Source organism: Xiphophorus maculatus, chromosome 10 (genome assembly GCF_002775205.1).
Source record: "Xiphophorus maculatus strain JP 163 A chromosome 10, X_maculatus-5.0-male, whole genome shotgun sequence".
In the NCBI taxonomy this organism is placed as follows: domain Eukaryota; kingdom Metazoa; phylum Chordata; class Actinopteri; order Cyprinodontiformes; family Poeciliidae; genus Xiphophorus; species Xiphophorus maculatus.
Window position 1 is genome coordinate 3,197,391 of NC_036452.1, and position 27,364 is coordinate 3,224,754.

Consider the following 27,364-nt stretch of genomic DNA (forward strand, 5'->3'; position numbering starts at 1 on the left):
TCTATAAGGCTTATTTCACACTGTTATCAGAGCGCAATAACAATATTGATAAAGTTAGTCACTCCGCTGCTACCAGACAAATCTAAATTATCTTTGAAAAACTAAAACAAAAGTTTCTTGTTGATATCATAGACCTGCTGGTATGATCAAATTAACATAAGCTATTTAGAAGTTAGCATTTCTTCCCGTGCCTTTAAAAATGTGTTGCTGTAATGTGGGAAATCACACTGACGTCATGTTTTCCTCACTTCCTCATCTTTTGTAAGCAGAGATCTGGATTTTATCCACCAAAAACCTCATTTCATTTCGTCGGTTCGGACTTTACTGGTTGTTTAACGGACAAGCTGAAGCCAATTACTAAAGTGGTTTATTGTAGAAGGATTGCTTTAGCCTGCATATCTTCTGTTAGTCTCCACTGTGATGTAGTGGAAAATCTGAAGAGTTTTATTGAGACAGAGGAACATTACTAGAATATTATCGGATGACAACTATTTGGCAGTTATCAAGACTTGCCCCAGAAACTCAAACATGAAACACGAGGTCTGATATGGCATCCTAAAGATTTTTTTTTTTTCATTTTTATTTTATCATAAAATAAAAAAAAAAATACAATTATCACTTGGTGAATATTATATTTGTCAACCCATTTAATTTATATCCATGTATTTTTACTGCCTACAGATTAAAGCAGCTTTCATGAAAATTATTAAAATAGTATCCTTGACAAAAACACTGAGCAATAAAGCATAAATTAAGGGTATTACTGCCATAGCATAACAAAGAGAGCATGTAATTAAAACAACAGACAAATGCAGCCTTTGTATACTTTTCACAAAAGATTGTTGAAAATGTGAAGTCGGATCGGGACAGATCCCAGTCTTTCTACGGAGGAAGCTTTACTGCCGTTTGGCTGAGTTCTGCTGTGACTTAGCAATCATCTGTTTCGCTTGCACTTCAACCTTTAAGGCAAAAATAACTAAGACGTCATAGTTTCAAGGCACATACTTTCTGAAAGTCATTTTCATCCCAAGCTGGAAGCATTGCTACATGTTAGCAGGAGTTATTTTTATACCGTTACCCTGAGAATAGAAAGCTGTTGGTAGTTTGAGCTGTTCTGTGAAAAAGGCTTATCTTCGGGTATATTTAGCTGACTTGTGTTGATGAAAAGGACGATTAAGCGAGGAAGTAGAACCAATACAACATTTTTAGGAGGTATGACCTTGATTGTCTTACTCAAGGTGAGAATTTAAAAGCTTCCCTTTGGAGTTCCTCCAATTTTTTCACTTTTGTTGCAAGATTTAGCTTATTTACTTACACTTTTTGTGTCTAAGAATCCCGGCTCTCTCTAAACTTGTGTAACTAGTGGTTCTCTCAGATACATGTTACCTCCTGTGTACTCTGCCATCTGGCCAGTACATAGTCCGCCAAGTAAAGTCCCGTTGAGAGGGTTGCAGATTCCTTCAGTGGGATAAAATTCTGGATCTTGATACCTATCCCCATCCTCAGTCTCCTCTCCTTCAGGCTCCTCATCCTCCCACAGGGATGTCTGCACATGATTGTACTCAGTATGATCTTCACATTCAGTCTCTCGGTGGTAGAAGTAGCTGAAGTTGGACACAATGACGGGCACAGGCAGAGAGATGGTCAGAACACCAGCAATGGCGCACATGGAGCCAACCATTTTACCCCAAACAGTCGCAGGGTACATGTCACCGTATCCCACTGTGGTCATTGTGACAACTGCCCACCAAAAGCCATGCGGTATGCTGACAAAATCTGTGGTGTGGTGGTCAGCTTCCGCAAAGTAGACGGCGCTGGAGAAGATGATGACCCCAATAAACAGGAAGAAGATGAGCAGGCCGAGCTCACGCATGCTTGCCCGTAGCGTCTGACCGAGGATCTGAAGGCCCTTGGAATGCCGAGACAGCTTGAAGATTCTGAAGACCCTCACCAACCGGATGACTCTGACGATGGCCAAGGATGTGGTCGGAGACGAGTCATCGTCTTTGGCCAGCTCTGTTCCCAGGGTGACAAAGTAAGGAAGGATGGCGCTGAAATCAATGATGTTCATGACATCCTTAAAGAAGTGGATCTTGCTGGGAGCGCTTGAGAATCGCATGATGAGCTCAAAAGAAAACCAGCATATGCACAAAGTTTCCACCATGAAGAAGGGGTCGGTGAAAATGCTTGGAGGAGGAGGCATGTTCTCTGAAGAGTTCCTCCCCTGGGAGTGGTATTCCTAAAGAGGAACAGACAGGAAATACAGCAAAAGTTTGAAACATTTTGGTAAACTAAACAAGTGCACAATAACAAAATATAAATCCTATTAATTGGTATTAAATTAGAAACACTAAAATGTATAAAGAGTATTGCTCCAGAAATTAAGCAATGGAGTGTTTTCATTTTATCTCATCAGACCGGATGGCCATTTTGGTAGTATAGAAAAACTAAAACAAGCTAAGTCCAATGTTAACAAGTAAGGTAAAAATAATAACATACTCCTGTAGCTGAAATTGTTCTGATCATGAAAAATATTTACTTTATAAAAAGTTTCAACAATTAATAGTAATGATAATCAAGTAGAAGAATGTCAGAAGCTGTTAGGGTAGAGAAGATATATGTAGCTTGTTAAGCTACATTAAAACTTTCAGCGGTAGGAGGAAAGGAGTTAGTGCTGGGTGGATATTGTGTCAGGTAGGCCCTCTTAGACATGTGTTCATTGATAAGATTGTATTGCTTGAACCTTTTTAAATGCATATATCTCTTGTAAGCCCTGCTGGGTCAATCTGTTTCTTTGCACAGTAGCACCATCTGTTTCCCTCCTACAGTTATGGAAACATTTTCAAATCAGGAGCAGGGAAACTTTCTCATTATAATGTGATTTATAATTCATCAAAACCAAAATATGTTCTCGTTTGCTCACTGCTTCTCCGTTTTCTCAAATAGTCTTGGTACTTGTTACCCAGTCTGGTGCTTTTATGGCCAAAAACATCTTTAAAATATTCAAAAAATATCAGAAGTTTGTTTAAAACTGCTTTACTAATCACCATGAGTATCTCCAACATGGCCGCAATGTGTAGCTTTTGGAACTTGATGACATCAGTGAAAACACTACTAGGAATGGTTAGGCTAAGCTAGGATAACTAATAAGAGGTTTTCAGGATCCATTGTTAGCCTAAAGCACAGACTACTCAGTAAATACACATCTATCATCAAAAATATTCACAGTTCATCTACAAATTTCTAATAAGCTACGTTGATATTTACTGTTATTGCCCTTTAAGGCAGCATGCGAAACATCTTTTACATTTAGCACTTTCTGAACTCTTCCTCAGACCACCTGTTGTTCCATCTGTCAAGTCATTTATCATCATATTTCTGCGCAGGATGATATGACACTGGGAACATGTCCAGTCAGAAGTACGGTGACAAACGACCTGAATATAGAACAATATGCTTTGTATGTTGTAATGACGTGTGTAACATGTACATACATATATATATAGATTGAGAGAAGCTTAAATGAAGAGGGAGTATTGATGGTGACTTTCAGTAGCAGGTCGGTGACAGTGTTTATTACTAACGCTGGATATCTACAGTATGTGTTGATCCGCTCCATGGGTTCTCCTAATACTAAATATAACCCCTTTAAGATCTGTAAGGAGAAACATGAGTGTCTTCCTCATCCATCTACACCTTCCCATCTCCCTGTTTAACACTGCTAGTGAACAGTGGGCGTTCTGACTTGGACAGGAAAATGTTACAGTAGTTTCCTGGCAGCAATGCCAACGTAGCGCAGCACAACACTGCTGGAGGAATGTGTTAACATGACCCAGTGTATCCTGCTCATCCTGCAAGACCTTTAAATCATTGGTCCCAAGCCATCGGCGAGCTTCGGCTCTCACCCTTGCTCATGTGTACGGTCATTTGTGACCTTTCATTAACACACCTAACTGTCCCTCTGCTCTGTCTGCGTTCTAGTTCCCAAGTGACACTCGGTGTGCCCTTCCTGAAACCATATCAGATTTAACAGTCGGCTAAAATAATCACACCCTAAGCTTCCTGCAGTGTTTCTCTGGTCTGCATCCAGGGATATTAGCCAAAAGCTTCCCGTGCCAGCATTTTTCCTTCAAACACACTCTGGCACTCTCCAGGAGAGTGTTTACCTGAACACCTGCCTCACACGGTATCATGTTTCCTTTGACCCAAATAGTTAAGCATATTCCATTTAAAAACTCTATACCCTGATGATTTGATATGAAGGCTGTAAAATGTGCAACATTTGGCTGTGAAAGATTATTTGGCTTATACGCCACTGCTATAAATATTAAAACCTGGACATGTTCATAAATAAGTCCTTTAGGAGTTAGCCAAAGAGAGAATTTCCTAGAAAACACTCCTGGATGCTACCAGCAACTGTTTGGAGACAGATGTGGGGGCAAAAAATGTGATTCAGGCAAATAAAAACAAAAATCAAAAGATTACATTGTTTTAACATAAATTACTAAATATATAGGGTTATAATCTTCTCATATTTTACTGTAAAAGATAAATAATATCTACCAGCCGGAGGTAAACGTTTGGACTGAGAAAAAGTCAAAATCTGTCATATTTCTTAGGACCAGAGTCAGCAACAATAGTGTGTAAAATAAAATGTGACCTTGCTATGACTAGATAACTGGATAGTTTCTTTGAAAGTAATATAGGCAATAATATGGTTTAATAATATAGGCAGTATTATGGTTTCTTTGGTTCCTTTTTTAAAATTAAATTAAATTTTATTCCTCTGGATTGTGTTTTGGTTCCTCCTGCTTTCATTTCATTCCTCTTAGCAAAGAATGAATTGTAAGAAATGAGGAAATAAGTATAATTTCATTATACTTATTTTATCTTTAAACTTTATCAGGTTCCAATTCATTTTTAAACAATGTCCTCTTTTCTGACCTCACATGCAAAATAGTAAGAAGGGAAACATGTCAATGTGCCAGTACTAAATGTAGATCCGAATGGCTAAGTTACCTGAAGCCAAAAAATAATAATAAGATATATCTTTGTTATATCTAAATGTTGGAGGTTCTTCTCTTCAACGTATTTCTCAATCATTTATTAACTTCAAATGTGGAACAATCTTATTATGAATAATTGCTATGACTACGTAAGTGACTTTACTCCCTTGCTCCATTTTTTGCTTTAGCTTCTTATTCTTTACTGTCCTGAATGTGTAACCCATGAGAATAGATACATTTTGTACCACCTAAATCTACAAATGTACCAAAACCAAGAGAGGGCCCGTATACTAATTAGTGGTGCAGTTTTCTGGTCAGTTGCTGATTACCCATCTTTAAAAAGACTGACCTGCTGATTTGGATTTAGGCCGATTCCAGGTTTTTTTTTTCCCCCGAAATGTTGCTAAATATAGCAAGAAAGTTGCTGAGTTGGAAACAACTGCAAACATGCAGACATGACCTGGTGGGTTGGTCACTGCAGAGCAGAAGAGGACAGTGGCTGATTTGTAGACATTTGCTGAGGTTGATGAGATCAGTGGATAAGATCGGCTTCGTGTACAAGTACTGGCCGATCACCAATCTCCCAAAATTAAGGAAATCAGTGCTGATGAATCTGTGCACCTCTAGCACTAATCTTTTTCCGACACATGGTGTCCTCAGGGCCGTCCTGCATGTTGTAGGTGTTTCACTGCTGGTGCAAGCCTGCCTTAAATGAATGAGTAACTGCATTTCCATTGACTGCGTAAGTGCTCAAATTGGAATTATGAAAATGAATTTGCTTAATGAAAACACTCCCATATATTATAGTCACAACATATTGATCGTTTTAACAAAAATGTTAAAAAAAAAATACATGTTTTTTATAACCAGTATAATAAGGAGACAATGCAGACAATTAAATCACCTGTGCAGGAGTGGGGAAAAAAATCAGTGTGTGTGTGTGGGGGGGCGTGTGTGTATGTGTGCACAATTAAAATAAATAATTATATAATTAAATAATTTTAATTGCGCTGTCTTTTAATAAAGGTCCAACTAGGCCTGTCATAATAACAAATTTTGCTGGATGATAAATTAGAAGTTATTGCGATAAACGATAATATTGTTCTTTTCAGACAATTTGTAAATGATATAATGGTAATGGCAAAATAATAATGCAAGAATATATTATTTAAGATTAGTATACTTTAAATTCTAATAAACATTTAACACTGGAACTGGAAGACATTTTAGATATCCAAAATAAGTAAACAAAACAACAAATAAAGTCTTTGTAAATAAAATTGTCCTTCAAAATAAGAGTTGTTTGAGACCAAAGCACCAAACTGAAGACTTTTATCATCCAGTTTTTGGTAGAAGAGAAAAAAAGAGATAAACAATAAATCGTACCAATGGAAATAACTGAGTTTGTTTTAATTAAATTAATTAATTTATTGATTATTGTGACAGGCCTAGGTCCAAACAATGACTGGGTTTGCAAATTAGCCTGTGGTTAGAAAACCTACTCACAAAGCAGTGTTTGCTGGGTTAGGGTTATGTGACATGTGACATTGTTTAATGTGCTGTGATTGATGGAATAAATGTAATTGAGTGGAGCTGAACTGGAACCATGCAGGACAGTGGGGCCCTGAGCAGCCGGGTAAGGGCCCACTGGTGTAGAACATTATGTTCCCAACCTCTTTCTTGAAGTCAGGCAGCGTTTCCAGGCAGAAGATGAGAATGGACAGCACTATCACCATCACACTGATGATGGCAATAATACGGGCCCCAGACGAGGATTCAGGGTGCTCAAACAACATCCACAATTTTCGCTGGATCTCATTGGATGGCAGGGGCCGCTCTTCCTCTTTAGGGAAACCCTCGTCCTCCTTGAAGCGGTTCACGATGTCCTCTCCGAGCTCGTAAAACATCAGCTCGTCCATGAAGATGTCCAGGGGGATGTTGCCGGGCCTGCGGAGCCGACCCCCGGACTGGTAGAAGTACAGGATGGCATCAAAGCAGGCGCGGTTACGGTCCAGGAAGAGCTCGTTGCGAAGCGGGTCAAAGTACCGGGCTCTCCGCTTGGGATCCCCGAGCATGGAGTTGGGGAACTGGGCTAAGGTGCGAAGCTGGGTTTCGTAGCGCATTCCTGAAACGTTGATGGCCAGTCTTTCACTCAGAGCCCATCCGCTCCTCCACAGACCCCCCGAACGCCGCCGCTCTTTCTTCTTCTCGTTCTCATCCCCTTTGTTCTCTTTCTCTCCCTTCTCCTCGGTGTTGAGTTGGTTCTTCAGATGCTTGTCCTTTTCCGTGTTCCCCTCGTTCCCTCTGTCTCCTTCTTCGAATGCCTCTGGATCTCCACTATCCATCCCTCAGAGAGATCAGATGAACCTCCCACCTGAGACTTTGTAGAACTGGACCTGAAGGTGGACTCTGTTTAAACCAGAGGGATGAGTCCATCAATGGGAGTTACAGATGGCAACAGAGTTTGTTAGCTACTGGACCTGATAAGTTTTATTGTGCTTAACTGATTTTCTTTAGTTTTAAAATAAAAGGGCAAGCAATAGTGCGTTCACTGCAAAAACACAAAATCTTACCAAGTATTTTTGGTCTCTAATTTCTAATGCTAATATTCATACATTTTAAATAAGACAAAACTTACAAGTAACTTTTCTGTAAGATATAGGAGCTTGTTTTAGGTCAATAATTCCTTAATATTGAGAAAGTACTTGTTCCACTGACAGATTATTTCACATCACATCTTTCTGAAAAGTTACTTGTAAGACAGTTTTGTGTTATTTCATGTGTAATGAGATACTGCACTAGAAACGAGATAAAAAAAAATACTTTGTAAGATTTTGTGTGTCTGTAGTGTTCAGAGGTAGTGTGAGAAGAAAGTCTACTCACTATTTGGAAAGCGAGCTGCTGCAAGACACTAACTGGAGGATGAGGATTCACATTGTTCGCCTCCTGCTGCTCACCAGGTAGTCTGTCTTTTCGCCTGTCATTATGTATCACACAAACGGACTCCTTCCTTTGGCTGTCCGCCCCAGCCGGTGATGTGATCCGCTGTGTCCAGCCAGACTCCCGGACCAGCCTGGTCACAACCTCTGCCTCCAGTTGTTTGTTGAAGGAACATCCAGGATCGCGCCCTGTCCCTCAGTGGACGAAATGTTTTAGGAGCGCTGTCGTGTTGAAATTAGATCCCCGGCAGACCCTTCCACCTCCTCCCTGTCCTGTCCCCTCCACTTCAGCCATGAGGCATGACAACCTTCAACCTCCCTATCGAATGACAACACGCCTAAGCAGAGCATGGTGCTTTCGACTGACAGGAGGCCCCGACCCTATTTGATAAATGTCAAAGTTTTTGATTTAAAACCTTGTTAATCATTTTTTAATAAGCCATTTGCTTTAAAGGTATTTTATATTTCAGTTTAAAAATGAAATATAATGTGGTGAGACAATGATTTTAAGACGACTTTAATGTTCACTTCGTCTTGAAGGTTGTTCTGGCAAACAAAAGCACCTTTTAAAAATAATTTTAACATCTCTGAATTATTACTATAATTAAATTATATATTTGTAGAATGTTTTGGATTTTGACTCAACTCAAGAATTGCACACCTTTGTTTTTGGACTCAAATTTGGACTTTCATGTTTTTATTTGGGACTTTTAAGTGGTAACCTTAAAACACATCAAATAAAACGATCATTTTCCATCTAGTATTTCCAGAAATGTTTTAAATTGTGTAAATTAAAGATAAGATGGTACATAATCAATTAAATCGATTTGGAAAATGTGGTAGCATATACTCTACCAAACAGTACGGTGATACACCACAAGAGGGCGGTAATGTTTTGTAACAGAGGCTGCTGTATACTGGCGACATTTCCTCACAGCTGCCTTCATTCGTAGCAAACAAACCCTTCTGCTTTTTCTGGTCGTTTAATATAGTGTGTTTGGCTGTGTTTATTATGTACTAAAAGATAAAGGCAACAAATTAATCCTCTGAAATTATTGAATGAAATAAAGGTTTTATTGAACCTGCACTTCCTGTTCTGTGGCTTTGCAGTGCAATCATTTTACCCTGATACTCCTGACATGACTACACATACACATAGAAAAAAAATTAGGTGTTTAATTTTTTATTATTTTTTTTTACAAATTAAAATATGTATATCAGGGTCAGAGTCAGGGCTGCATGATTTCTGCTAATTATTTGCAGAAAAATCACCTATTTGCAATTTTCTTTTGGTTTCCACTGTGTGTATCAATGCATATGGAGGTACTGTATATTTAGTGTTTTGAACTAATAAATGGGCAGTTATAGTTTTTTTTTTTTTAGATATAATCTCAAGTGTTTGAGGACTTCAGCTGTTCGTGGGTGGCATTGTGACCTTTAACCCCAATGAATACCAGGAGTCCACTGTATAGTTGATGGATGGTCAGAGTTGATCTGATGCTGGACGAAAACCTTAGGAACTACAAAACATGTGAAACTGATGGGAGTAGCTTCAAGCATGTTCATGTGTTACAATGGCCAAGTCAAAGTCCAGATCTGAATCCAGCTAAGAGTCTATTTTGTGCTCTTTTCTGCCTGAGCAATTTTGCATAGAAGAATAAGAAAAATAGTCTCTGGATATGCTAATCTGGTAAAGACTAGGCTAAAGGAGAGTGAACAAAAGTTTGTGGTTTAATGTAACAATGTCAAATACCTCAGGTTGTTTTGGAAGGCTCTTTACTTTTATAAACTGGTGTGTGTCGATATTAAAGATTCTTTCAAAAACAAATGTTGAGATTAAACAATTTAGATTTTTATGGGAAAGAAAAAAAGGGCATTAGATTACCTCCCTGCTTCAAAATAGCCTGACCCTGTTCCAGATCGCCCCAGATTTAAAGATCACCTTCTATGGGGGAATTTTCCTGCCATAATTCAAGAGCACACATTTTCAGTCTGAAAGCATGACTTCATGTCTTTCTTCACAAAACATGTAATTCTTGTGGTCAGAACTTCTGCTCTCTTTCATTCACTGTGCTTTCTCAGACCTTTCTCCTCATGCTCAAAACTTCTCTGCTTGGATCAAATCTCCACCTGCAAACCTGTCTGCTCGCTTGCGAATCATTTTCTGCTAGCGCTTGGAACAGAAAAGTACTGTCGCCTGGCAACCTCTCAGCCAATAGAATGCAAGTGTTACACTGGGTGCGTTTGTTTCCTTCTAGTGTGCATGCCTGTGTGGTTACTATCGATTGTAGCAGGAGTTTGTTCACCCAACCAAAGAAAATGGATCCACCAAACCAACCGTGATACACCTTAGTCACGACATGCTATCTGTCTGTCTCTCTATGATGAATAGATTTATAGATATAAGTTTTCTGTCAATGGTTATATGTAATGATATATAGATAACCATTAACAGAAAAAATATATGTCTATAAACCTTCCATCATAGATAGATAGATAGAATAAACAGTAGCCATACAGGCACACCTACTAGAAGGAAACAAACTCACACAGTACAACACTTTCATTCTATTGGCTGAGAGGTTGCTAGGCGACAGTGCTTTTTTGTTCCAAGCGCTAGCAGAAAATGTTTGGCAAGTGAGCGGAGATTTGAGAAAGCACAGTGAATATTTGAAATAGAGAAGTTTTGAGTACAAGCATTACAAGTTTTGAGAAGAAAGACATGAAGTCCTGCTTTCAAACTTAAATGTGTGTTCTCAAAATGTGGCAGAAAAACCTCCATGTTGATATTTAGTAAGCTCTTGGAAACGTCCACAAACTTTCAGTCACATATAACATGTCACTCTTGCCTTGAAAGACTTTGGATTTTCTTCGCCTCCTCATTTCAGCTCTGATTACATCAGTCAGTGCTTAGTGGTCTCCCTGCTGCTGTCAGATTGATGAACACAGCTAACTGTGACAGTCACTTCACCACTTCATATCCTACTCGGTCAGAACGCATGGGGGCTTCTTTTGCTTTCATTTACTCAACTTAAACAAACCGACACACAACTGAGATTACTCTTCCATTTATTTTAGTTTGATCTCAGTGATTTTTAAGCAATTTCAATGTCTCTGAAAAAGCATCTCATGACTGTTGTTCAGTTGTTCATTCAAGCTGCAATGCAGGTTGGTTCACATTAGATCGCATTGACATTCATACATTTTAAGTCTCAATAGTAGAAATATGTTCAATTATGATGCTTTATTGATATGTTTCTATTTTCTTTTTCTCTTCAAAATATAAAAAGATAGATCATGAACATTCCATTGAAATATACTTTGTACAGTTCTTGATGAGTTGTTCTTCATGTCCCAACATTTCAAAAATGAAATCCGGCATAAGTCACAACCTGATGCTTCAGTGACCACCTCTTCTCCCCATTCAGGCTCCACTTAAGACCACAGTACAATGGACCAGTACCTAAGTCTGTTTTACACAATAATAGCAGGTAAAATGAATCTTTGGGATGCTTATGTGAATGCAGTAAATTAGATGTTTGTAACGAGGTTAGACTTGTTAGATTTTATCATTAAAATAACATTTCATATATTAGAAAACTTTATATAGTATGATATAATTTGCTCTGAAACAACTGTAATATTTTCAATTTGTAAAATACTTTTTTAAAGATATACGTGATTGCTATGTCACTCTATGGAAAGCCATAGGTGGCTGAAAATGTCTAAACTGATGACAGCACATCTGTGTCTCAGGGAGCTTACAGTAAGTGTCGATCAGTGGCATACATGGTGTGGATTGCATACAGTGTCCTCAAACAAAAAGAGACACAATGAAAACATTTTGAAAAACGAACAAACATGTAAGTAAAATCAAACAGGATGCTGTGGAGGAGGTGTTGTCCAAAGACCATGTGGCACCTTCAGGACAAATCAGAGTAACACGCCAACACAAAGCATTCCTGTCCTTTTGGTTGTATGAGGTGACTGCTTTTTTCTTTTACGTCTTCTAACAGATAGAAAACATTTAAAAATAAAACAGACTTAGCACAATCGACATTGTAACTCATCCTGTTCAACAAATCTAAATCAAATGGCAGTATTATGCATTAGGGGGAAAAAAGACATCTTTTTCAGCCTGCTGCTGGCAGAGAGTCGCAATGTGGAGAACAAAGATATGGCAAACTTAACAATGAAAAACAGTAGCATGAAAATAAAAACACTGCCTGGCCATAAGAAATAAAAAATACAACTTACAAACAATTGGGTGAATCACAAAGTTTTTTTTGTTTGTTTTTTTGCCGGTGTGCACGCCACCTCTGAAAAATCTCTGTTGCCATCCAAGCTCTGAGAACGTTCCAGAATGAAAACTGTGTGTTGGTAAGATTTTTGCAAATAGAGAAAGTTGTGGACCCTGTTAAACCTGCGCAGACTCAACAGAACTGTTAACGCTCTCTGTCGTCTACATCACGCTGAAATGAACGAGAAATGGGCGGAGGACCGTTCAGCTGCCTGAGCTAAACCCCGGACCAGCGGGGCTTGAAACTCACTGGGAAAACCAAACCAAAGAAGTTCTTGAAGACCCCTCAACACTCCACAGATCACCTTAGTCTTCCTTCAACCTGTCACTGTTTCATTGTCACCATCAGGCTCCCCCAGGTGGACCACTTCTTACCTTTTCTTTATCATTTTCTGACATCATTTTGGAAGCTCTGGGTCTCTTTGATTGGTGCTTGCATGACTGCGTTGTGATACGATGAACCAGCCAGCGGGATGACAAGAACTCAGCCGTGTGGTAATGACAGATGCGAAGACCTGACCTTTTAAAAAAAATTAAGACAAGCTACCTCTACACACTCATGCCGACACTGTGAGTGTGAGTAGTTCTCAGTTGCCTCTCCAAGGAAGACTTTGCTGCTCTACAACACGGCACAGTGTTTATAAAGTTATCCGGACTGGAATCGTGACAGGAACAATGACAGAAGGCTGGAGGGAAATGGCAAGACTCTGTTCCCCCTGGAGAGATTATCAAGTCATAATGCATGCTGTTTTTTTTTGTTTTGTTTTGTTTTTTGATTTTTAATTTTTTAACACATCACTGTGAGGTGTTCACATTATTATTTTTCTATATATTAAAATTTATTATGTTAAAAAGAAAATAGCAAAACACCTACATCCACGTACACTATCAGCGCACCTGAGTCCCTCAAGCCAACGCTCTGAATTTGGAATGGCAGTTAATTCCATGCAAACTTAAAAATCTCTCCCAACTCCTCGCCATATTGCATCTTTTATTATCTTATTGGTCTTCCTGTTCTCCTGCAGAGGGTGAGACTGCTAACTCTGCGAACGAGGGATCCAAGACTCTTAGGAATCCCTTCAACACTGAAGCTTTGAAGATAACTCAAAGGACTCCGTTTTTATCAGCTACAGTCGTGACAACTCTTGCGTTATTGCCAAAGAAAACTAGCAAACAATGAGTACTAATCAAGCTTTCAGAACATGGAGAGCTGCTGTTTCAGTACGGGTGCTGCTTTTGCTACGGAAGATGTGCAAACAAGTCAAGGAGGAAACATGGACTTTGTGACTGACAACAACTACAGCACTTTGCTCAGATGCTACAGGCAAAGTTGGTCAATTGAATGTTTAGAAAGTGTGCTGCTCAACGCGTTACAAAATAAAAACCATGTCAGAGGTCATAAACACTGGAATGAAGAGTGTAGGGCAGTAGTAGCAGAGAGATTTCATCAAACAAAACATAGTTCAGGGTGTACTTTGCAAACATACATGTTTCAATATTCACATTTTTTTAGTTCTCAAAAGAAAATATAGCTCTTCTCTTTAATTATAATCTTTTTTAAAACATTAATTGCATATAACATTTTTTAAATTTATTTTATATATACTTTTTTGTATCTCTAGCACCCTTGTCTTCAACTAAGGGCTTGCAGAAAAGACAGTCATGCAAAGTAGTCATGCTGGTAAACAAAGTTACAAAAATGCATTTTTTTCCCATTATTCTTATTGTCCATCCTTTTTCTTTTCCATGTCTGAATGGGCAAGAGTCAGTCATTGCTAAAGGTCTTTCTAGAGACCTTTTTTCATCCCCAACACCTGCGGGTTAAATTATGTTGCACACCCCAGCATGAAGGAATACTTCTTTTCTTGTATCCTTTCCACCAACTAATTTTCTTCTCTTGTATGAGACCTTTTTTTTTTTCCAGACTCTTCCCGGACAGAACCCCATCTCCAAAGTCATGGAGCGTCGTAGATTTGTTTATCAAAATATAGATTTGTTCTCTTTGTACACGTCCACACTTGTTCTTACTCTTGGTTCGTTTCTCTGAATATATCCTTTGGACCTAGAAGGACTCCCTTTTCCCCCCTGAACTTCATCGTGACATTGTGTTGCCAGTGAAGCACTTGTTGGCAGCAAGAGGGACAAGAGAGGCAGGGCAGTATGCATCAGAGGAGTCTTGGCGCCTAATTGGCAGTGTTTGGGAAATATTCACCAGATTGGTCCCGTTCAAAATAATGCAGAACTGTTTGCATTTTCTTTTGTAATTTAGGCAGGATAGGCCGATATTCCAACAGGGTTTGACTCCTTGAGTCAGTCTGTTTACTAATCAAGTCTCCGTCACCCAGACACGGGGACGTTTCCTACATGTGCAGTGAGGCACGGGAAGCTACTGGCAGTCAAAGGACTAAGAGACAATGGTTAGCATGAGAGGGAGTAGAAGCCTCACCCTATATTTAATATCTCTACTAATCTACTATACATTACAGATGGTCATTCAGCAAGTGCATGCTAAAGGACCTTTGGTACCCAACATAGATTTTCGTGCAAGCCCACATCAGAACATGAGAGATAAAGAGACTGTTTAGGGTGAGTATAAAATGACTTGTTTAAGATAATGCTACATGTGCTTCGATTGTTCTGCTTCAGAGTTAGTGCTGTTTGATGAGCAGGGCAGTACTTCTGTCTAATAGAAGTAAATGGAAGACTATACAAGTGCTAAACTTTAACAAGGGGCTGTCAGGAGGTGCCGTTAAAGACTGTGCATTGTTATATTTGTGCATCTCTCTCTCTCTTTTTTAAATTAATTGTTGTATTGAATAAGACCAATCCTTTGTCTCTCATGTGCTCCCTCAATGACTTTCTACTTCACTGGAAAGGAATACAGGAGTGACATCTAGAAGATCCCTTGAATGCATAATTTTCTCTCTCATTGAACTGTGGATGGATTGGTTTTTAAGTCAAGATATTTCCCAACCAACAGATGCTACAGTGTGTTAGCAGAGATGCTACATTGTTCGTTTGAGTCCAGGTGAAAGACGAGTGCTTGACCGGGAAACTTGCTCAGTGGTTCGGCACTGCAGGCGGTGCCGATTTGGTCAATAAGCAGGATGGCGTTCATAACACTGTCAGAGAGATGTCGTCTGGAATGTGTCATCAGGAGTCCTGTTTTCTCCAAAAGTGTGTCAGTGCAATGCTCAGTCCGCTTGAAGGACAAGGGAAGGGGGCACAGGAAGAAGAAGTGGGCGGGTGGGAGGGGGTTCAGGTGAACTGTTGTCAAAAAAGGTGTGGTTGGCGATCCAAGAGGCTGCTTTGGTAACAATGTGAGGAGCAGACCATGTGATACATATTTATATATTTTTTTAAATTCATGATTACCCTCTGGTCTCTCTCGTCACCTCAAAGATCTCCTTTCAACTGTCCGTCCGCGACAAGCCTGTCGCTTATGTGGCTCCCGCCGCAATTTGTTTACCAGTTACTGACTCCTCATAACAGAGAAGGCGAACGCTAGAAACTTAACACTGCAAAGAGAGAAACAGAAAGCCGTTAATGTCAAGTTCACCGCCGCCGACCTTCAAATAATCATGTTCAGTCGCACCAAAATTTTACTGCTTCATATGCGGTTAGCTGAGGTTTTTCAAATACACATTTAAAAAATGGCTAATTAGGTTCTGACATTATGAACAAATGTAAAGTAATCAGGAGTTACCATTACCTGTCAACTGCAGTTAAACTGTGTCAGAATGAAGTGAACAAATTGAAATAAAATGCTTCAACAACACACAACAAACACTTAAATCTGCTGGAATAGTTGGTTCGTCTTAAACAGCAAAATTATGAAATGGAAACATTACAAAAATATGGAAAACTGACTTTTCTGAAACTGGACAACATTAAAGAGCTCTGCATATGATTCGGTGCTGCTTGACCTACATGTGTTTGCAAAACTGCAAAGAAAGCTGATCAGAAACATCCAGAAATAGTTTCACTTTTCAAAGAAAAGCTAAACATTTTGTAAAATACAACAGTAAATTTAGCACCGGTCATTTTGTGCCTTAGCATTTATGGTGAGTTCGGCTTCTTTAGGTTCTAAATTGTGCCTTTAATTGGTGCTAAACACCTGATTTACAGATAGGAAATGGTGCAAATGTTAATGCTACGACACAAAATGAGAAATGAAAACATTTCTGAAGGATCCTCCTTTATGGAAACAAGGAAAATGAATCTTGTGTTACATTAAACCCATTGATAGCAGACATCATCCACTACTGCTGCTTTTTAACTTCTTCTGTTTGCTCTTCATTTTTCCACTTTTTATCTGTTGATGTCGACACAGGAAGAGGCGTGGAGTGAAGAGGCGTCACCAAAGTTCATGAAACCTCCAACAGGCCAGTAAAAAAAATAAACACAACGTTTTCAATAAACAGTAGAATATTACATTACAACGGGGGAAATCAAGTAAACAATATGTAACGTTTGCATTAAAAATACCAACTGTAAATGATTTTAAACAGAATTTTAATGAAAAATTAACTGTAAACATGTTTAACAACAAAATAGCAGTCAATGAGACACAAATTTTACAGCAAATCCAGTAAAACTTTAAAGTTTGCAATGTTTTTATCTGATGAATTCTCACACAGTAATAAAGATATTAAAACAATGAGCTCACTGTCCTGCCGAGCTCAGCATTGGGAAAATGGGACAGAAAATAAGATATAGACACAAACATGTTCTCCAGAGAAAAAAATGAACTATTTCTCAAATATCAACTATTTAAAAAAAATTAAAGCTATATAATTATACTTTTATATAGATTTATATATATATTCATTTTCTATTTTGATTTAAAACTGATTGTAATGTCACTTCTTAAAACGTAATCTATGAATCTATTATTTTATGCAATAAAACGTCTTATTTTCACCATCTTTGTATCATTGGAAAATTGCTCCTAAGTATGACATAAAGGCGTGAATTTTTGGAAACTTGAGATTTATTGATGTTGTTTCAGAATCACAAAAGGCAACTTTATTTACATAACTCACTTTCAGCAACAAGGCCATTAAAACATTGTCCAAACAGCTGCCATTTTGTTACATATAGATCATGGACTGATTAGCAAAAATAACTAATAACTAATATCAGGTGGTGATTGGTTTTCGTCTTCCCAAAGTTACATGCAACTTTTTGAAAGTAGTAAATTGTTTTTTATTATTATATTTTTTTTAATAAATCCAAATTGCAGCTAGAACAGGAGAGTCAAACTTAATTTAATTTTGAGCCAAATCAAAATCGGAATGTTCTTAAAGGGCCAGTTGTGCCAGAATGTATTGATAAAACTCATTTTATCACTAAATTAATAAATGATATTTATAAATAGCTGTTTGTTTTAGCATTCAATCAGTGTTTCTTAAGATTAAACTATCACTGATCAGGGTTTTGGTTTTGTTTTTGCGGCTTTTTGGAATCAAAATCACAGATTTTGTGTCGCTAATTTAGAAATATTTGTAAGGAATTTTTAAATTTGCACTGATGTTTGAGGTTAAATGTGAATTTTTATACTCGCTGTATCGATCACAGACTGCAACTTGACATCAAGTAAAGCTGAGGTCAATTAAACCCAAAGTTTTTGATCAATTTTGAGAAAAATTGGCTGTAAAATCAGAAGAAATTGGGGGTTTCTGTTGATTTTATGTGAATTTTCAGGATTTGTGAAAAACTGGAGACTTATTGCTGTAATCTGGAGTCTAGAGGGCCACAGAAAAAGCCACGGCGGGCCAGATTTGGCCCCCACGCCTTCAGTTTGACACGTGAATTAAAAGAATATTCAAAATTTAATGGGAACGCGTTATGTGACCTGATATGTTTGACAATAATTAGTAATCTATTGCAGATTATTTTTTTCTATATGGCTTCCATACACGGATCTTTGAGTCTGTACATTTTAATAAATCCTTAAAGGCATAACTCTATTCTAACTGATGAAATCATCTGATCAAAATATTCTCCCATGTTGTAGCTAGTAGTTATTTTACAACATTACACTTTTGAACAAAATGTGGTGTTTCTGTCACTGCAGAGCTTAAAAGTCAAACACAATTCATGGCTGTTGAACAAACCAGACTTAAATGTTTTCAACAGAAAACTGCAGGCTGCAGTTGTAAATAAAGTTTAACTGAAATAAAATTAGTTATATTATTTATACACAGACTGATCCTATTTACTTGTTGAGTGACAAATTAAGGTTTTTACTGAATTTTATTTAGGGGTGAAGTAATAAAAGCGGGAATACATACGCATGCCATATTTTCTAGCTTTTAATATCTAAATAAAATTTGAAAAAAAAAAAGTATCTTCTTCCACTTCAAAATTATGCATGAATTCTTGTTTATCACATAAAAGGTTTTTACGTTTTCAAAGACTAAAAATAGTTTTGCAAGAAACTATTCAATAATCTACATTACATTTATTTCTTATGTGATCCAATTCTGCCTGCGGATATTAAGACTGTTTTTATTGACATGAACCTTTTATCAATAACATCTAGTAAAATAATAAACAGCTCTGGAAAAAATGAACTGAAGCCCATTGAAAACCTCCTGCTTCTTCCACCAAATACTGATTTCTGAGTTAAAACATTAGAGTTGTTGTTTCTAAATTAATATGAACTTGTTTTCTTGGTGTTATTCCAGGTCTGGAAGCCCTGCAGCGTTTTTCTTATTTTTACCCTTTTTCATTTTTTGCAGATAAACACTAAATCTTTGCTTGGCATTTCAGAGATATGTTATCAGTAGTTTGTACAGTAAAAGAACAAAGTTCATTTACTCAAACATAAACCTATGAAAAAGTAAAATCAGAGAAGCTGATCATTTTAAGTTGTCTCTTAATTTTTCCAGAGCTGCATATGTCCAATCATTGTTGAAAATCTTAATGTAAACATAAATAATCAGTAAATTCAAATGACTTTAATGCATTCACATGTACATTTTCCATAATAAGTGCTGCTGTAAAGGTTTAGCTAGTTAAATCTAGCCGTATTTCGCATCCTAAACTGACATCAGGGTCTACAGGGACCTCATGGAGGCAGAGGAAGGCCTGTTTCTGTTTGATATCCTACAACTTTATGTCAAAACTATGATTTAGCTCTCACTGGAACAGAAGAAAACTATGTTACTAAAACACAAATACAAATATGAGTAAACAGCATTTATATGAGGAAAAATGTGCAAAATAAAAGACATTATTTGATTCCTTCAGTTGCATCAGACACAAAAATATTCCTAGTAGACCAGTGATTTAAGTATAATCCACAGAATATAATATCCTCCCTTTATGGTTATACAAGATGTAAGTGAGGCTAAGAGGGTTATGAGGAGCCAAGCAAAACAAAAAACAAACAAGGAGAGAAATTATCCTAACAAATGTTTTGAGCCAAATCTCAGTTTGGTCATGGTCAACATCAGCGTGAATTTTTCCTCACTGCATGCTCACTAAAGTTTTCTCTTCATTTAAAAAACCACTACCAGAGTTTAGGTTCACATTGTACACAAAAAGTCTGAAAATCTGCTCAGCATGCTGAATGACAAGTGTTCAGATCGCATTACAACACTGCAACCTTTTTCTTTTTTCTTCATGAAAATGTTAAATCTATGTGTGAAAATCCGTTTCTGTTCACATCAGTCCCACAATTCACTTCCAGTCAGTCGGCGATTAAAACAAACATTCATCTGCTCACATGAGACTCATTTACAAACTCCAGTTTCAGTTCTTTGGAAGCACATGGATTTAAAAACTGGTGCCAGGACCACAGAGTGCAACAGTTAGATTAGCAACACCGAAACAAGCAGACGAATTTTACACGTGGAAAATGTGATCCTAAGTCAGTTCTGATTTTAGTTTGACTTGTTCTTCTTACATCCAGGTACAGCAGTGTGGATCGTTACAGTGAAATGCAGCAGAAAAAAAGGAAAATATCAAACTTTTTCCAACCTAAAACCATTTCAGACGGCTGCCACAACATCGACATGGAAATGGAAATGGCTCAGGTCTGATCACTTCTACTACTTACATCCACAGGAGCTGAAACATGCGAATAAGTAGTCTGCCTTTTTGTAGGGTAAAAATATATCTGCATATTTACATGTTATGCACAGCATGTTTTCCAGCATTAAAGAAATATTGCACATTTATTGCATATGTGAATGTGACATTTTTTCTATTTTTTTTGCTGATCTGTTGCTCCACACAGAATGTACAAACATGAAAAATATACACCGAAAGATGTTTATCTTGGTTTTAAAAGCAAAATGTATTGATTGTTTTCAGTAAAATGAGAAAAAAAAGAGATGATTTAGTCATTTTAGAAAAACATTTGAAAGAAAAGAAAACCTGAGTACAGAAACGAACAATCATGAAGCGAAGCGTGTTCAATGGCGTGGCTTGTGTTCGCGCAGAATCCACTCCTTATGCAAACGTTAAAGGTTAGTAATCAACACCGACTGTTAGTAAAGTGCTTGTTTTTATTTAAACTTCCTAGTTAAAGTCGTTCAAATTTGACTTTCCAAAAATTAGTTTGTTAGGAGCTTTTTAAATACGTCGCGTTAAGTTTCTTGTTAAAAAAATAAACGAGGAATTATTAAATGCTTCATTTATGTCACTTACCAGAAAATGATTTTCTTTTTTAAAGGTCCATTCAGTCATTTCCTGTCATTAAATAAATAAAGGTGTGAAAACTGAGCTACAGGAACCTGCTGCTTCTCCGCTGATTTTTCTGTGGATCATAACTCCAAATTATTTCAGAAAAATCCTTAATTTGCTGATTTAATTTTCTTTTTCTTTATGAGCATATCTAAAATATTCTAAAAAGTTAAGCATCTGAGCCTCTGTTATGATTGCAGAAGCTTTCATTACATAATAATTTGGTGTCACTCTCTCAGTTTCTCTACCATAAAGAAAGGCAACGGGAAACGACGGCTCGTTCCAACGCGATTTAAACTCGCGTCCACTTAGACTTTGAATGTGAACATGAAGCGCCTGACGCTCAAATTGTGTTCAGTGTGAACGCAGCATTAGCATTAGCTCCACCTAATTATCCACTGCTATCTGGAAAAAAATCTACATTATCCTGGTTTTCTGTAACTGGTAAGAATGTTTGCCTGATGAACAACTCATTTTGCACAAATCTTCATTTTATATGTCATTAAAATGACAGAATGGACCTTTTCTGGCTAACTCCAAGGTAATATTTGCATATGAGGGATCGTATTCCCAGTGTATTAAGATGAAGTCGGTTTATAATCTTAATTTACACCATGGCATCTTTTTTTTTACTACATATCACTTTAAGTCGCAGTTTAAACTTTCCACACAAGTGTCCTATGATGACAGGATGCCAATAGTGAAACAAAGAGCTAACAGCGATGATTTCTACTATCCTCTTACATCATTAGTCACGAACGACGAATGCAGAAAACTGCTAACATCTACGAACAAAGACTTTTTTGTTTGGCTAAATGAACGTTTTCTTGTTTCATGTTCATTTCTCTGGCTGGAGATACTAGCAACACAAAATGAATGTCTATCTACAAATTTAACTTCTAAAATATCAGCATTTTTCCCCCCTTTAAACCTGTGAGGCTATTTTTAATCCTTGAGCCAATCTCAATATTTTAACGTCTCCTCTAATAGTTTACAATAACTTCCTTGAAAGCTACGTTTTGTACTTTAACCCATCTGCATACCCGATGCATGCATCACAAACAGAAGTCACTCTACGTTCAAGTTCATTTAACGTTATTGCTATTTTTTGTTTGCACAATATATTATAATGCAAAGGGAAGTTTCAGCGTGATCCGTAACTAATCCACCGCGTTTCTCTGGCATCACGAGGATTTTGTTCTGCTACAAAATGGAGGGGATGGGAGAGCGGCAGCGGCGCAGTTGTCCCGGCGTCTCATAGTTCTCAAACGGTGGACTGGTGATGGGGGCGAGGCGCAGAGACGAACCCGCCACTCCCGATATGTTATTGAGACTGCGAGATTTCTCTTGGCCGGTCGCTTTACGACCCAGAAACGGTTTAGTTTGGATGCGTGCAAAAGAAAATCATAGATGAAACGTGTGTGTGTGAAGTGACAGATGGTTGGAGTTTGGTTTGCACACATTGGAAACATGAACATGTAGTTTATAAAGTCAAAAGAGAAGAAGCACATAATGAAAAGCAGAAATAAGTAGAAATATGTTTAAAAAGAAAAGAAGACAAAAAAGACAAAGGACACACAAAGACAGACAGAGACAGGACAGACAAGACAAAACAAGAAAATGCGAGTTATGACATGTCATTTTTTTCTTTTCAAAAAACACAAAGCACAAAATTTACAGATTTTTAGAAACTTAACACCAATTGTAGGCCCACTGCATAAATCACCCAAAATGTTCCATATTCAGGTGTTTTAGGCGAATTTAGCCTGAAGTAAACAGCTGAACACAAACAAAGAAGAGCAAATCATCACTATAGAGAAGGAGTTGACCACATGAAGCTTTTATGGAAGAGATTAGATATAAAACATGTGCTTTAGCTACAGTAGACCTCAATAGTGTGCAGAGTCAGTTTTTAAATATAATAAATGCTTTGTAGAACATTTTCCACCTTTAATGTGACGTATATCCTGTAATGTTTCAAATTAATATTAAAAAATTCTCTTAGGAAGCAAAATATGATTTTCCAAGGGGGAAATTATTTCCAAAACTCTGAAAAAGTCCAACATATCTGCTCCTCTAGCGGCGATCCCACAGATCTTGTATTTTTCTTTCAACTTAAAATTTTATTTTCTTCAACGCCATTTTTTTCTGTTGATTTGGCTGCAGAGCAGTTCAGTTTTCTTTTAAAATCGGACTTCATCTTCTTTCTGCAAACATTTAACATCACGACTGGTTGATTTTTGGAACGGATCAGAAATGTATTTATATTTTACAGACATGATGCTGCCTCACAGTGTTTCTGTGCTACACTCACAGTTATACACCTGGCAAACGTATTTCTAAAATTACTTTGTTGGTTTTCTGGCAGCGACCGAGTCAGACAGAACTGAAATGATTTGATTAAAAATGTTAAATTATTTAAAAAGCAATGTAAAAACTCATTAATGGCCTTATCACAAAAGTTCCCAAAAGTAGAATTTTGTCTTCAGATCCAAACTGGTTCTCCCAGCAGCTGTGTGGAGATTTTACCTGGAGGCTTTAACTGCAAAAAAAAAAAAAAAAAGATTTCTGTCCTGCAGCACTGCTCCTCTTCCATTTTGGTTGGTTATTTTATGCTTTGTGACTTTTCAACAAAATAAGGCTTGCATCAGGATAATTAGTTCTAATCAACAAGACAATCAGCAAGTCACTGCACCATCTTAAAGTTTTTCATTGACAAATTTTCAATTGAACTGCAGAATAAACGTCACAGCAAAGGTGGAAAAAATCCTAACATTTTCCCGTTTAAAGTGACGGAGACGTTGCGTCTTGTCAGGGTTGTGTTCCACTTTGAGCGCCGCTGTAAATCTAACCGTGGATTCGTTGCACTTGCTTTTGATTCATGCAAACTACAAGTGGCCAACTTAAAAAATAAAATAAAAAAAAACCTCTCTCAGCAACATTTAACAGAAGCGTTTCCTGCTGTAGTCGTTTCCTGTCACCAGATCGCTTCGTATTTTGGCTACAGTGGGAAATGACACGTGACAAGGAAAACTAAATCCAGCTGCGCAAGCGACTTGTTGGTGAGTTTAAAACTTTTGCAGCGTCCTCAGTGTCCTTTCCCGCTGTATGTGGGTGTGAGCCACAGCATGCAGATGTTGAGTTTTCCCTGCAGGGCGGCGCCACAGGGAACAAAGGGCCGTGCTGACGGCGTGCTGTTGCATCAGAGGAAGTGAAAAACACCATTGGTAGAAATCTACCAATGAACTGCTCACACACATATAATGGCTGGAGCTTTACTGTTAAATTAGGAGATTTTAATGACTTAAAGTCGCATTAAATGAACCTCCAACCATCACATGGCCACAGACAGACAACAAGGAACACGGCAACAGTATGACGCCCTTTGTGTCTTCCTGTCCAGAAGCAAAAAGGTCAAAGTAAAATAAAAATAGGGCAACATTGAGTTGCTCTCAGTGCCCTGCTCCACCACTTTGGACAACACGTCATTTTTAGTCAACCATGAATAAAAGTCTTTTTTTTTCTTTTTCTTTTGTAGGCCTGAGTAGTAAAATATGTATGATGTGTTTTTACTGAGCTTTTTACTGGAGACTTTTACGTCACTGAAATGATTCCTGGGAAATGTTCTGTGTTGCTTAAATCTCCGGTGCAAAGTCTGGGATCAAATGATAGTTTTATTAAAAAGTTCCTGCTTGTCGAGTTCACATAAGAGATGAAAATACAACTTTGAAATCAAGTTTTAATGTTAGAGTAGAGAAAGGCTTGATTCTGAGTAGATATAAGACAATTTATCATTTCTCTACTGTCCTCATAAACCGTTAATCTGAACAGTTACGACTCTAATCAATAATTAACATATATTTATTTGTATTATTTCATTCTTCATGTATATAATTCAGCATCCTGTTTGCAATAGTACGTTTGTACGAAAATGTTCAAAATGTTCAGGATTTTGGTGAAGCAGTGGGAATATGGAAAGTCATTGCGCCATATAATCTTCTTGGACTGAGTTTAATAAAGTAGTTAAATCCAGAAAACTTCTAAATTGAGATCAGATGTCAGAAACGCTGATCGGTGGTGACATGTAAATGAGCGGCTGGATCACAGAAACAAAAACGTTTTACTCAACTGATCTGAATTTAAACTGAACTGAATCATAAGTTGATCTGAATAAGATCTTTTTGTTTTGTAGACTCACTGCAAAAACACAAAATCTGACCAAGTATTTCTGTCTAGTTTCTGGTGCAAATATCTTAATGAACCTGAATCAAGACAAAACTAATTTAAAAGTATCTTTTCAAGAGCTTATTTTAAGTAAATAATTTCTTCCATTTCTATTGGCAGATAAATTAACTAGTAAGACAATTTTCCCGTGTCATAAATGAAATAACATTTTGTAAATTTCTGTTGTTTAGATATATTTTTGGAATAAAAGGGGAAGATATAAGATTTATTTTCTTTCTTTTGTCTTTCATTTTATATATATAGATATTTTTCTATTGTACATAATTGTTTTGTTTTTAATTAAATGAATAAATTTCCTAGCTAACTAATCTGCCAGCGGTACAAGAACTTTTTCATCAATATTAAGAAATTATTTATTTAAAACAAGCTCCTATATATAGCAGAAAAGACGCTTGTATGTTAATTTTGTTTATTTGTTGTAATAAAATATAATTAAAAAAATATATAATAATAATAAATATTAAAAATAAAAATATCTGCACTAGAAACCAGACTAAAACACTTGGTAAGATTTTGTATTTTTGCAGTGTTATGTTTGCTTTAAATTGGTTCTGTCAGTTTTCTTCAGTGTTTGTATTTTGATTATATTTTTGTTAGTTTAGGTCTTACCATACGCTTTATTATTGTTTTAGACATCTTAAGTTATAAGTTAATTTCTACAGATGCAGTATGGAGACACTGATTTGAACTGAATTTTCTGTTTTACAGAAGTTAATCTGACTTTACGACACCAGACTCTGAGCCGATCTAAATGAAAACAGATGAATGTCGGACGAATGTTTTGTGTCCAGAAAATTCTTCTTAAAAACAACTTTAAAATGTTGTCAAGAAAATCCGAGCTCATCCCACTTCCCCATGCTGGAGATTTTAGTTTAACAGTAATAATAAATAAAGTTATCTTTAAAATGAATCACTCAAGTGACATCAGGGCCCAGCAGTAGACTTAAGTGTCAATAAAGTTAGTTTAACAGTAATAATAAATAAAGTTATCTTTAAAATGAATCACTCAAGTGACATCTAGGCCCAACAGTAGACTTAAGTGTCAATAAAATAAATCTAGTTGTGTGTGTTGTTTTTGTCTCATGCAAACTTTGCTTTAATTCTACTTTTTTCTATCTAATCATAAGAAATCATAGTCAGTCAGAAAGAGTCATTAAAGAGGAAAAGCAGGTTTCCTGGAAAAAGAGGAAGTAAGTTCCAGCCTGCAGATTTATAAAAAATAGCTGAGACTATTCCTTATTTTAAATCATGAAAGTTTAAAGAATGAAATCTAAACATTTTGGTAATTTGATAAGATTCAAAGTAAAATACTTATATTAATATTGGTTTACTTGTAATAATATTTACACGAACATTTGTGGGAACAGTTACAAGAAAAACAAGTAACTGTAACTTTGGCATCAAATAATTAGAATCATGTATTATTCTTGGTTTCTTTTCAGAAAAACATCTGTAATAACTCACATTAAGATTATAATAAGTATAATTAATAAGTTATGGTTATAAAATCATAAATGAATGATAAATCAGAGAAGCTGAAGAAAATAAATGTGATATAAGTTATGGTTATAAAATTATAAATGAATGCTAAATCAAAGAAGCTAAAGAAAATAAATGTGATATAAATGTGATTTTGACATTGAACTTGAAATGGTGTAAAAGGTGTAACTGCAATTAAACATCACTGATATGTTGGAGGTAGAGAGTAGGTGAAAGGTGAAAGGCAAGGAACTAACAGGAGAGCAGAGATGATCAACGCCTTATTTAGAGAGTAGGTGAAAGGTTGTGCAGGCAATGGACATAGGAGGTTGAGCAACCCTGAGACATTAGCACAGACATCAGGAAATGTCTGTAAGACAGTGATGGATATGAGATCATCTGTCTAAGCAGTCAGAAACCCTATAAAAGGTGAGTGCAAAAGAGGAACCGTTCGTTGGATCCTCCGGGCAGCTTCGAGCCAAGATCGAGATGGACAAAGAACTCTGCAGCTGAAGAAGAGCCGGGGCCACGGAGCCGAAGACTGTCCTGCTCATGCATGGGGACCAACCCGTCTGGCCCACAACCTGTGGCTTCGAATCGCACTTCTCTCATCGGCTGGGTTCAGACCCCAAAGACAAAGATGAAGACAAAGGCAAAGACAAAGAAGAAGAACTGGTGCCTTCCTTCCTGCCAGCACC

General features: G+C 37.1%; 2 protein-coding genes across 6 annotated transcripts in view; both read right to left on the minus strand.

The window, feature by feature from the left end:
- Positions 1-562: 562 nt before the first annotated feature.
- On the minus strand, positions 563-8,208 carry LOC102232405 (potassium voltage-gated channel subfamily A member 7-like). Of its 2 annotated transcripts, none has more exons than XM_023340408.1 (3): positions 7,964-8,208; positions 6,680-7,415; positions 563-2,239 (listed from the first exon to the last, which is right to left on the minus strand). In XM_023340408.1, the coding sequence occupies exons 2-3, from the start codon at positions 7,349-7,351 to the stop codon at positions 1,346-1,348; spliced, it is 1,566 nt and encodes a 521-aa protein (XP_023196176.1). In that variant the 5' UTR covers positions 7,352-7,415; positions 7,964-8,208; the 3' UTR covers positions 563-1,345. The 2 variants fall into 2 exon arrangements, with proteins under 2 accessions (XP_023196176.1, XP_005814202.1); XM_005814145.2 differs by having other exon boundaries at positions 7,890-8,208.
- Positions 8,209-10,997: 2,789 nt separating this feature from the next.
- LOC102232153 (potassium voltage-gated channel subfamily C member 1-like) overlaps positions 10,998-27,364 on the minus strand; it is a 77,833-nt gene continuing 61,466 nt past the window's right edge. For 2 of the 4 annotated variants that reach the window (XM_023341447.1, XM_023341446.1), the window contains one exon: positions 10,998-15,763. In XM_023341447.1, the coding sequence (XP_023197215.1) occupies positions 15,750-15,763 (14 nt within the window). In that variant the 3' untranslated portion in view covers positions 10,998-15,749. Of the gene's footprint in view, positions 15,764-20,398; positions 22,301-27,364 lie in introns of those variants that run through there. The other 2 variants (XM_023341445.1, XM_023341444.1) reach the window with 1 other exon arrangement.